Here is an 11892-nt window from a genome sequence, read left to right as displayed (position 1 = left end):
ATTATTATGTATTACACACTTTAAAATGTTAACTCCTGTGATGGTGACAACTGTATGGAGTAGGTATTGCTAGTATTCCGTTTTTACAAAGGAGAAAGTTGAAGCACAGAAATGTTAAGTCACTTTCCCAAAAGGTCGTAAAGCCAGTTGGCAAGCCAGGTTCTAGATTTTGTGTTCTGATCACCCACGTGTTTTTCCAAAGGAAACTGTAATGATATTAGTTCAGTGGTACTATCCTAGACTAACAGATAAACTCGTCCTTTGTTATGGAAAATTTGGGATCACAGAAGAACTCTTGAAAGTGCCATTTCAATAATTTGAGGTACTATTAGAAACCAGATGCAATTAAAGAAAGTTGAAGCTACAACGTTCAATCAAATTATAACTCAGACTCACGTTAGTGTATAAATACAAAGTTATTAATAGGTAAAATTTTAATGTATATTAAAGGTTGTATAAAATACTAGATGCGGGCCTCCCCGGTGGCGCAGCGGGTTGTGCGCCACGCTGTGCATCTGTCCACAGCCTCTGCCACATGGATTCGATTCCTGGTCTGCTAGGGAGAAACCCTAGAAACTATGATGCAGCAGATATCTCCTGCCTAGCCGGCTGCTCCCCTCAGCAGTGTTTTGGGTCGGTCTGCCTGTTCTGCTCCCCGCTCTGTCTCTGGTGAATTCGCTCACCCGCCCGCACCTCTGACTGTACCCCAGTTCTTGTATAAATAAATAAATCTTTAAAAATAAAATAAAATAAAATACTCGATGCTATTTGAAAGCATGTCTTTTTATTAAATAAGCACCAAAAGGGAATATTGCAGTTTAAACAACATACCTTTGCCTGAAATAAAAAAAAAATAATAATAAGTGGAATATAAATTCAGTATCACTGTATTTATATTTATGCCTTTCTAGAAATGACAGAAAAGAGGCAGGTGAATAAACTATGTGGTTTTGTTATATTACAGTTTTAGGAGAATTTCTTTTGTACATTTGTAAGGAAACTGAAACTTTGCCTGCATATCCAAAATAAATTTGATTTGATTTTTCATGTTCTCTGGCCTAGGCAAAGTCAATGCTACATAAGCAGTGGAATTATTTAGCTCTGCCTCAGCAATGTGACATGATGACATAAATAAGCTGAAGTAATTCAGCACACCAAATTTTGTGCCATGGTTAAATTTGGATATACTTATGGGTGGTTCTAAAACTATTAAAGGAAGTCATGATTTTTTTGTGGTGACTATATTTCTGCTTCTCACATAATTTGGGGAAATTACTTGTCAGAAGCATGTAAGTGCAGGTGTGAAAATGGAGCCACCTAATGCAGTAGACTGTGATGAAACTCCAAGCTCGATTTCAGTAGCTGCATACAGTCACAGGGTGGAATCAAGACCTGATGTCTGTCTCTCCCCTAATTGTGCAGTCACCTCCAGGTGGGCAGATGCACAGGCTGAGACAGCATAATGACACCTAGCCCGAGTATAGTCAGGGGAGTGAGGCTGACAGAGTGAGGGTGACTGAGGACTTCTTCCTCCAAAAGACAATCCCTGGAATTCTCACTTCCTTCAGAAGAGGCAGGTTTTCTGCTGTCACACCTGATGGTCACATCCTTTATTCTTTCTCTGAGATGATTACCCCAAGATAGGAATCATAAAAAGTATTTCATTACATTTACTGGGGGCTGTCAGCTCTCTCAAATATATGGTGGGGGAGTTGAGCCTGTGGATAAACATGTGTGAACACAGCATATACGTGCTAGGTAGTTGGGGCCCTGCAGTTCTTTAGGTGAGGCAGGCTAAGCCATTGTGCTTGAATGTTATTTGTCAAGATGTGCTGGAAGCACCTACAACTTCTTTTACTTTTCTATGTTGTCGTGGACATTTTACAGGTTGGAGCTACTGGCGTTTGGAGCAGTAGCATTCCCTAACATGGGCATGGGGAAGGGGAACACTAGGTGGTCGGGATACTGCGAAACATAACACAGTCATGTACAACGGAACTACACAGTCATGTACAACTGAATTAGATGTCCTAGGTGAATTTGCTGTCAGACAGTAAAATTTACTTACCTGGTACCTTCACACAAGGGAATGAATCAGCTAAGGCTGTGTCCTTACAGAAGGTATAATCAACATGTTTATCTTTGGGGTTTTTTATTATTTTCTATATTTTTACATCATTCTTCATTTCTGTACAATGTATGCTTTCTCCTCTCAGTGTAGTCCCCACCCTGTGACATGTTTATTTTTGTATTTAACTATACTGTCAGTGTCAAGCAATAGGGAAAGAAAACCAGTTGCAGAATGAACTCAGATTTCAGATTGAGGTAAGGTGCTCAAAATGCTCCCCTTTGCCCCACACAGTGTAAAATTTAAGCTGTCTAAATACTGAGCTCATGCTTGGTGACTGCCAAGCATGGAAGTGAGCAGTATATACACAATATACAGTATATACGCAAGCTTCTCTCAGACCAAGGGATGGAGAGGAGTGAGGTCCTTACAGGCTGTTTGCTGTGTTGTTTGTGATGGTTTCACTTTCTAATAAAATTTGAAAACACATACATGTGAAAACTATTCAAAAATAAATGTAGGTCATGTTTTCAGGAATTACTAGAAGGGAAGAATTTAAGTGGTTCTACTTGGCTCTTGTTACCCACACAATGTAACTATTATTTCAAAACACACAAAAATTAATTTTAACTACATATTTGAAAATATTGTGAACAGTTTTTCCATAAGGAGGTGCACCCTTTCTTGTTATAACATCACTCTTCACTCTGCTGCTGGTGGATATAATTGTGTATGATGTAAGTGGGTGATATCAGCCAGTTTTCTTGAGAAAAAAATTATGGCTTGAGTACTAAGTGCCATTGGTTGACTTTGTATTTATCTATTGTCACCAGGTAGTTTCTTAATTAATTTAATTAACTATTTCAGGTAGCCGGCTAGATCTCAATTAAAATTTAAAACTTACAAACTACTCTAACTTTTTTTTTAAAGTTTTTTTTAAAGATTTATTTATTTATGCATACAAGACCCAGGGTGCAGGCCAGAGGTGGGGGTGAGAGGATTCACCAGAGACAGAGCAGGGAGCTGAATAGAAAGATCTACTGAAAAACACTGCTGAGGGGAGCAGCAGGAGAGACAGGAGAGGTCTGCTGTGCCATGTGGGTCACCTCCCTGGCCAGAGATCGAACTCATGCTGCAGTGGCTGCGAATAGCTACATAATGCTGCAACTTAACCCTTTGCACCACCAGGAAGGTCCCCTAACTTTTTTTTTTTAATCTAGACACATCCTTCGCTCTCTAGAGCTGACAGGTACTTGTGATAGTTGACTAGATCTAGATTCTGAAATCTGAATTTCGTCTCATGTACCTGTTCGTATATGGGATACTTTTATATAAATCACTAATTAATTTCTCTTAAATAATACTTATCAATATACATAAATGGACAATCCAGAAGTAGCTGCTTATATGGGTATAGTGGACAAGGAATGGGCTGCTGGGAGGCTCCATGTTGTGTCTCTTGCTGATTGGCTGGGCCTGTGGGGTCTCCCAGGCTACCCATGGCCACTGGGTTTGCACACATTACCTTTCCAAACCTAGCGTTGATCTGTTGCTTCAAGATTGTGTTACGGTGTTGGTGTTCTGAACAGTCCATTTTCAATTGAATTGAGGGGGTCACCTTCCTGTTCCATGATTGTTCTCCAATAAAACTGTTAAGTGGGCCTCCCCGGTGGCGCAGTGGTTTGAATGCAGCACTATGAAGCTGTCTGCAGCCTCTGCAGTGTAGGTTTGATCCCCAGCCATTAGAGAGCTACCCACAAGGCGTGGCAGACCTCTCCTGTCTCGCCCACTGCTACCCTCAGCAGTGTCTTCGTTCATCCACCTGTTCTGTTCCCCTCTCTGTCTCTGGTGAACCCTCTCACCCTCCTGTGCCTCTGGCCTGTACCCCAGCTATTGTATAAATAAAAAATAAATATTTTTTTAAAAAGATTTATTTATTTATACAAGCACTGGGTGCAGTCAGAAGCGCCGGAGGGTGAGAGAATTCACCAGAGCCAGAGTGGGGAGCAGAGCAGGCAGACTGACGAAGTACACTGCTGAGGGGAGCAGCAGGCGGCAGGAGAGGTCTGTGCGCCATGTGGGACCCTCACCAGCTGTCAGGGATCGAACCGGCACTGCAGAGGCTGTGGGCAGCTTCGCAGCCCAGTGCTCAACCACTGTGCCACCGGGGGAGGCCCAAAAATAAATCTTTAATAAAAAAAAAAAACTGTTAAATGAACCTAGGGCTCCTGGGCTTGGAAGGATGGGATACCCTCCCGGCTCCCAATCAATTGTCTCTCAATCAGACTGATAAATGGACTTGGGGCTTGAGGCACCCTATTCCGAACTGACTGCCCGTACCTACTTCTCAGCTTCCTCCTTCAACAGCACATCTGCACCCGGTCTTGGTGGAGGGTGAGTGAGGCACATGCACATGTGGGGGTGTGAGGCTGCTCCCCGGACATTACATTGTAAGGTGAATGACAAGTTAGTAAGTTTTAAGAAAAAAGATGTTTCATTACTAGGAAATAACTAAAAATGACTGATTTCCCAGGGGAGAAAAAGGTGATTAATGAATTTAAAATTTCTGTGGAGAACACAAGACTGTTGTGAAAAGACTCACTGGCCATGTTTCTCAGTTGGCTTAGTCAACTAAGATGTTAAAAGAAGACGAAAAGTGAACATGTGAACATGGTTATTTTTAACCTGGTGAGATTTTTAGATTTTTAGGGGTACACTAGAGTTTTGTTATGTCTAGAACTTATTTATCTTGCATAACTGGATTTTATGCATGTTGTTTAGCCACTCCCCATTTGTTTCTGCCTTGCTCCTGCTAACCCCCAAGTTCATCTTTATTTCAGTGAACGACAGTTGCTTGTCAGTGATCATGCAGTGGTTGTCCTTCTGTGATTAACTTATTTTACTTGTTGCCTTGTTTAAAATTTTCTTTTCTGATGTTTGAGCGCATACCCTAGATCTGAGACCCTCAGGAGGGAAAACGGAGGTGCAGGGAGAGGCAGAGAGTACAGAAGTGGGGTGAGGAGAGCTCAGTAGAGTGTGGTGGAGCACTATGGGTGCTTTGGTGGTAGAAAAACTATGGTGACCCAAACCTGATGGGAGAAATACCATATTTTGAAAAAATTAGCAAGGGTACTGGAAAAATAAAATAAATAAATAAAAATAAATAAAAAAGAGAAAAGGGAGAGGAAAAAATAAGTAAAATTTTCTTTTCATTCCCATGCAAGTTTGTGATTTTTCTGGCAGATAATTCTTTTAGCATATTAAAAAGAATGTACATGAATGAAGGAGTTATTCATTACCTTGAGTATTTTTATAAGATATTGACTTTTTTCCTAAAATTCCAACTCTTTTAGAGATAAGCCATATGGAAAGGTAAGGAAGCTCTATTTTTTTTTTTTAATAGAGGCATGTTTTTATTTATTTATTTATTTGTTTGTTTGTTTGATGGTTTGTTTATACAAGCGCTGGGTACAGTCAGAAGTGCGGGAGGGTGAGAGACTTCACCAGAGCCAGAGCAGGGAGCAGAGCAGGCAGAAGGACCGAAGGACACTGCTGAGGGGAGCAGCGGGCGGCAGGAGAGGTCTGCGCGCCATGTGGGACCCTCCTCCGGTGGCCAGGGATAAGCCAGGGATCGAACCGGCACCGCAGAGGCCGCGGGCAGCCTCGCAACCCAGCGCTCAACCGCTGCGCCACCGGGGAGGCCCAGGTAAGGAAGCTCTATAAAGAAAAAGGCTGATGTTAGCAAAACATGGTGATTCTCTTTGTTGTCATGATTGATATTTTTTATGAAATCTGCACTGTAATTTATTGAATGGTAAAATTGGAAAATAGCAAATATAAGGAATCAATAACTTTTTGAAAAAGATTTATGTATTTATGCATACAAGAAGTGGAGTGCAGGCCAGAGGTGTAGGGGGTGAGAGGATTCACCAGAGACAGAGTGGGGAGCAGAACAGGCCGACTGACTGAAATACACTGCTGAGGGGAGCAGCAGGCGAGACAGGAGAGGTCTGCTGTACCATGTGAGTAGCTCCATGGCTGGCCAGGGGTCAAACTGTGCTGCAGAGGCTGCTGATAGTTTCATAGGGCTATGCTTAACCCCTTGTGCCACCAGGGAGGCCCTAGAGGTACTTCTTGAACTCAAGCCTTTGTCCATGCTACCTGGAGAGACATAGTACTTGGAAACAAGTGGAGTTTAAGTGCTTTGGGTTTTATGTTCATGTTGACAAACGAGCTTTGCACAGGTGCCTGGAGGCGATGTTTTTGTTTACCCACACAATTCCCACCTTCGTTTTCGGGCTTAGAGGTACACTGGTGCATCTCCTCTCCCTCAGTACCCGCACCTCTAAGTGTGATGGTCTCAATGGCTTAGAGGGGACACCACGCACACCCTCCTATCTAGTCACCTTCCTCTTCCCTGACCTGGGTGTCTCCTCACACTTTGTCAGTCCCGGGCAGGAGAGTGCCCAGCAGCGCGCAAAGGATCACTTGGGAGCCAGAAGTATTTCTCCTGCCTCCAAGTGTAGCAGCATCCCGACCTTCTCCCCGTGCCTGGGGAGGATCGCTTCTGCAGGACGGGACGCCTCTGTCCCTGGGGCAGCAGCTGGGTGCAAAGAACAGAGGGCGCAACAGCATGTGTGGTTTGTGACTCAATGACCCGGCAGTCCAGGGCTCAGGGGCACAGATTCTCCTACCACCCCATTTGGAGGGATGCTAAAAATATTACGGACAGGGGCCTCCCCGGTGAAGAAGCGGTTTGAGCACAGAGCTGTGAAACTGTCCGCAGCCTCTGCAGCGCGGGTTCGATTCCTGGCCGGTCAGGGAGATTCCCACATGGCGGGGCAGACCTCTCCTGTCTCCACCGTTGCTCCCCTCAGCAGTGTATTTCAGTCAATCTGTGTGTTCTGCTCCCCACTCTGTCTCTGGTGGATCCTCTCAACCACCGCACCTCTGGCATATACCCCAGTTCTTGTATAAATAAAAATAAATCTTTAAAAAAACCCAGAAAATTAAAAAATATATATATTACGGACGGGAAGACGGTTTGTGAGGGGACCAGCACACTCACGTACCTTTTATTACCATACACTATACATGAAAATTATGATGGATCATAAGTGTAGAAGTTACAGAACAACTGACAGCCTGGGAGGCGAAATTTCCCTTCCTGGTAAATGGGCTGCCAGTCGTGGAAGAGGCTTTGTGGTGAGGAAAGTTATAACAAATATGATGAGGCTGAACATGGCAAAATGAAAGTGTTTTGTTATCAAGATGCCAGGTCACCGCATGCAGGCCTCCTTTAGTATTTTGCCCATGGTGTGGGGAAAGTAAAGAGAGAGAATTGCGATGTCAGCGGAGCCCGGACACCTGGCCTCGGTATCATCAGCTGACCCCGGGACACTTATGCTACCCGTTTGTCTCTATTTAAATGGAACTGCAGCTCCCTGATGTACACAGACAGGTCCGTGGTTTTTCTGTTCCCTTGTAGAAACCCACGAGTCACACGAATAAGTCCTAGTTTTCACCACTGGTCCGTACGTGAAACATCTCACATAGCAGATCTTCAGCAACGAAGAGGGATCACCGTATTTATAAAAGTATTCTCAGGGAAGGGGTGAAGAAGTGGTGAGGGGGTCACTTTTTTCTTTGAATGGATTGATTCCTAGGACAATGGAATGACTTATAGTGCAATTCAGTGGACTGATTCGTAAGGCAATATGGTTGCATGTGCCTTTAAAAAATTGAACAGTGAGGCGCGCTGAGATCCGAGACCTCGTGCAAAGGTCTCGTGTGGTCTGCGGCACAGCTCCAGGTCTCGTCGCGAGGGGCGTGCGCGCATTGGGTGGCGAGCACGTCCAGCCAGACTGCACCTTCTGGCAAGCCGCGGCGGGCCGGCTTGGTTTGCACTTGGCCCGGGACACAGTAGTGTTGACCGCACTGGATCCACGGAAGGCAGGACAGCACGTGAGGTGCGAGGGTGAGGAGCTGCCGTCTCCACGCCATGAGTGAGCCGGCGCTGCAGCGGAGACCGCCCAGCTTGCGCAGGAACCCGAAGGAGCGGACGGTGAGCCCGGGGTGGACAGGCTGCGCCGGTCTGGACCACCTGCAGCAGGTGGGCGCGTGGGACGGTTTAGAAGATAATGTGCCCAACGTGCCCAGGGAAGACACTGTGAAAGTGAAGAGACCGCGTGCCGAGGCTTCATTGGGTGTTTTAACCCAAAAGTTTATGGATCTCGTCAGAGCTGCTCCTGATGGTGTTCTGGAGTTAAACATGGTTGCAGCGGCACTGGGCGTAAGTAAACGAAGATTGTATGATATCACCAATATCTTAGATGGAATCAGTCTCATTGAAAAACAATCTAGGAACCATATTCGATGGATAGGATCTAGTTTTAGTGGTGTGGAAGAAGATTCTCAACAGAAAAAGCTACGGGAGGAAGTTGCTAACTTGTCGGCAATGGAAGATGCTCTGGATGAGTTGCTTAAGGATTGTGCTGAGCAGTTGTTTGGGCTCACAGAGGACAACGAAAACAAAAGACTAGCATATGTGACATATGATGATATCAATAGGATTCCAGCTTTCTGTGAACAGAATATTATTGTAGTTAAAACTCCCTCAGAAACCGTGTTGGATATTCCACCTCCGGGAGAAGACTCTATTGCATTACATCTAAGAAGCACCGACGGACCTATTCACTGTTATTTCTGTCAAGTGGAAAAGGATCAATCAAGTGATGAGATGTCTGAAGGTGCAGAGGCCACTTCATTTGAAAGCTAACATCCACAACACCTTGATAAAGAAGAAAATACTCCACAGCAAAGTGAGGAGTTGCTTATAGCTGGCAACTGATAGCATTTGACAATTTGTGTGTTGAGTTTTGGGGAAATAGCCTATATGGGTGAATTCTGCATCAGCTTTTATTCTCAGAGCAATAAATCCATGAAGTTCTCTCATTTTCAATTAGTAGTAACATTAAGGCCAGTAGTATCTTTGAGTGGTTCAGTACTTAAATTACTGATAGCTATGGTTTCTGCATTCAAAAATGAAACTTGTACGCATCCACTGCTAGTGGATAACTACAGTTCTCCTTTTGTCAGTGAAATAAACATTTTGCCTACTGAAATGACTTTATCACAGGACTATCACTAAAGCAGAGAGGACTGAAATGGACAATTCTTCAGAGACTCTGCCTTTTCCTTCATGGGTTTTGTGTTGGTATCACAATTAGCTGTTGTGTGTCAGGTGGGTGTGCACACCCATGTAAATGACTTTGTATATATCTGTATACTGTCTGGATTACTGATGAAAATGTCTGAGTGAAACTTTTCACCCTTGTGCATCAAGATAATGTACATGTGGAAAATAGCACAAATTTTCTAATTTCTGTGGTATCCATAATATTTCATTAGAATCCTCTGAATGAAGGTTAGAGGAGTTTTATTTTTCCCCCCAAAACTACATTTAAAAGTATCGCAGATGTGTTGTGCATTTAAGTTCATAAGTTCAATTAAAGTGTGTGAGTGTGGTTAACAAACAATAAAATAATTATATAGCATGAAATATGAAAGTCTGTAAATCAGTCTTCAATATACATATCAAATAAAATCTCTGAACTTTCAATAGGTTATGGGAAGCTAAAAAAACAGTAATATTTTATAGAATAAATAAAATTTAAAAGGTAAAAATAAATGAAATAAATACGTGAAATTAAATTAAAACTTGCCACCACCAGAAAAGTAGTTTTGACTGAAAAAGAAATTGAACATGAATCTGATCAAGCATTTCAGTGTAATTACCAAATTACAGGAAATAGAGGACAGAGGAACATTTTAAACCAGACCACAGGGATGCAATCAGCAAAATCCAGATTGTGGGGAACTATAAAACAAACAACTTGATTTCTTCTACAAACAAATTGAAAGGGGAAAAAAATACAAAGAGATGAAGAACAAATGTATTGTTTAAAGGAAATGTGGGAGGCATAAAATCCAGTCACAATTTTTGGATCTAAAATACTAGTTGTTTGAATAGTACTATATTAAAAAAGAAAAAGAAAATGAGAAAATTGGAAATTTGAATAATGGAAGATTTTTGATCTGGAGCAATTATTGCTAGTTGATTGAGGTGTAAAACTAATATATGGCTATATTTTCAGAGTTCTTGTGCTTTAAATATATATACTGATATAATTATAAAAACCATAAGATTTCTGAGATTGACTTAAAAGTAATTCAGGAATGGAGGAATGGAGGTTAAGGATGCAGCAAAACCAGCTATGAGTTGGTAATTACTGAAGGTAGTTGTAGGGAACAAGAGGTGGTTTATGGTACTATTCTAAATATCTTTGAAAATGTTTTGATTTTTTTCACAATACAAGTTTAAAAGTAGGAGTATAGAGAATTTCAGCAATAAAACTGACCTGATTGTATGAATGTAAATATTTCCCTTTCAAATATCCTTTAAATATTTAAAAAACACAATCACTTTAACATATAAAGAAGATCTTAATAAATTTAAAAGGAGAAATTATTACACTAGCAATATTCACTAACAATAACACAATCTTACAAGAAATTAACAGTACTGGGAAGAATGTCCATTTTTCCCAAGTTAATTTGCAAATTTGACCACTTCAATGGGACTTTTATTGAAGTCTGCTAATCATGATGTAGCATATACAGATGTTGATCATTATATGGTACACCTGAAACATAAAACATAATAAACCAATGTTACCAGAATAAAAATTTATTAGCAAAAGAAAAGTATATTTAAGTTTATACCAATTGAAAGGAAAAACAGCATTTCTTGCCCATGGCATTAGGAAAATTTCTTGTTCCCTGCCTAGTATACACAGGAACTTTTGAAAGCCCCTATTTCTCCCTATATCTTTTTTCCCAACCTCTTCCTTCCTACGCTTTTCAGTCTTTCTATTACTTGTCCCATTACCTTTGCTCCAGACTACAGTAATCAATACTTTTACCTTTTAATGTCGTGTTAATTTGCTAGGATGACTATGACAATATAGGTGACTTAAACAACAGGCATTTATTTTTTTCAAATCTCTGGAAGTCCAAGATCAAGTTATTGACAGATTTGATTTTGCTGCAGACTCTCTTGGCTTGTAGGTGCTGGCTGTTTTCTCACTGCATCCTTACATGGACTTTCCTCTGTGTGCAAATATCTCCGGTGTTAATTTGTGTCCCAATTTCCTCTTCTTATAAGAGAGCCTCAATTTAACTTAGTCACCTCTTTAAGGACCCCACTTCCAGTTATAGTCTTTCGATACTAGGGCACCCTTCTCACATGCAAAATATATTCAGTCCAAAATTCATTAACTCATTCCAGCATCAATTCTAGGCCCCCGATTTTATCTAGATATAATCTAGATATAAGTAAAGATAAAACTAAAGAGATGATTCATCATGAGGCAAAATTCCTCTCCAGTTATGATTCTATGAAACCAGGTAAGTTATCTACTTTTTGGGACTGGCGCAGGATAGACATTCCCATCCCAACAGGGAGAAAGGCAGAGGAAAGGCCTTACAGGCCCTAAGCAAGTCCTAGGCTTAGCAGGGTGGGTTATTTTGGTTCCTTTGGTGGAGGTCGAGATTCCTGTGTACCACAGTTCTTAGGGTTTTTTTTTTTTTTTTTTTAAGATTTATTTATTCTGCATACAAGACCTGGGATGTAGGCCAGAGGTGCAGGGGTGAGAGGATTCACCAGAGACAGAGTGGGAAGCAGAACAGAAAGATCTACTGAAATACATGCTGAGGGGAGCAGCAGGCGAGACAGAAGAGGTCTGCTGCACCGTGTGTGTGTG

At 41.9% G+C, this 11892-nt stretch overlaps 1 protein-coding gene across 1 annotated transcript; it reads left to right on the top strand.

The window, feature by feature from the left end:
* Positions 1-8048: 8048 nt before the first annotated feature.
* On the top strand, positions 8049-9619 carry LOC119246619 (transcription factor E2F6-like). Its single transcript, XM_037512982.2, has one exon. It carries the CDS (start codon positions 8070-8072, stop codon positions 8844-8846), a length of 777 nt encoding a protein of 258 aa, XP_037368879.2. The 5' UTR covers positions 8049-8069; the 3' UTR covers positions 8847-9619.
* The last annotated feature ends 2273 nt before the right edge of the window (positions 9620-11892 follow it).

Source organism: Talpa occidentalis, unplaced genomic scaffold (assembly GCF_014898055.3).
Source record: "Talpa occidentalis isolate TD23 unplaced genomic scaffold, MPIMG_talOcc4v2.1 talOcc4.15, whole genome shotgun sequence".
In the NCBI taxonomy this organism is placed as follows: domain Eukaryota; kingdom Metazoa; phylum Chordata; class Mammalia; order Eulipotyphla; family Talpidae; genus Talpa; species Talpa occidentalis.
Note: the sequence above shows the minus strand (reverse complement) of the source record. Positions and strands in the feature narration are given on the sequence as shown.

Excerpts from the sequence above, each read along its gene's own strand:
- LOC119246619 (XM_037512982.2), top strand. The coding sequence starts at position 8,070 with ATGAGTGAGCCGGCGCTGCAGCGGAGACCGCCCAGCTTGCGCAGGAAC.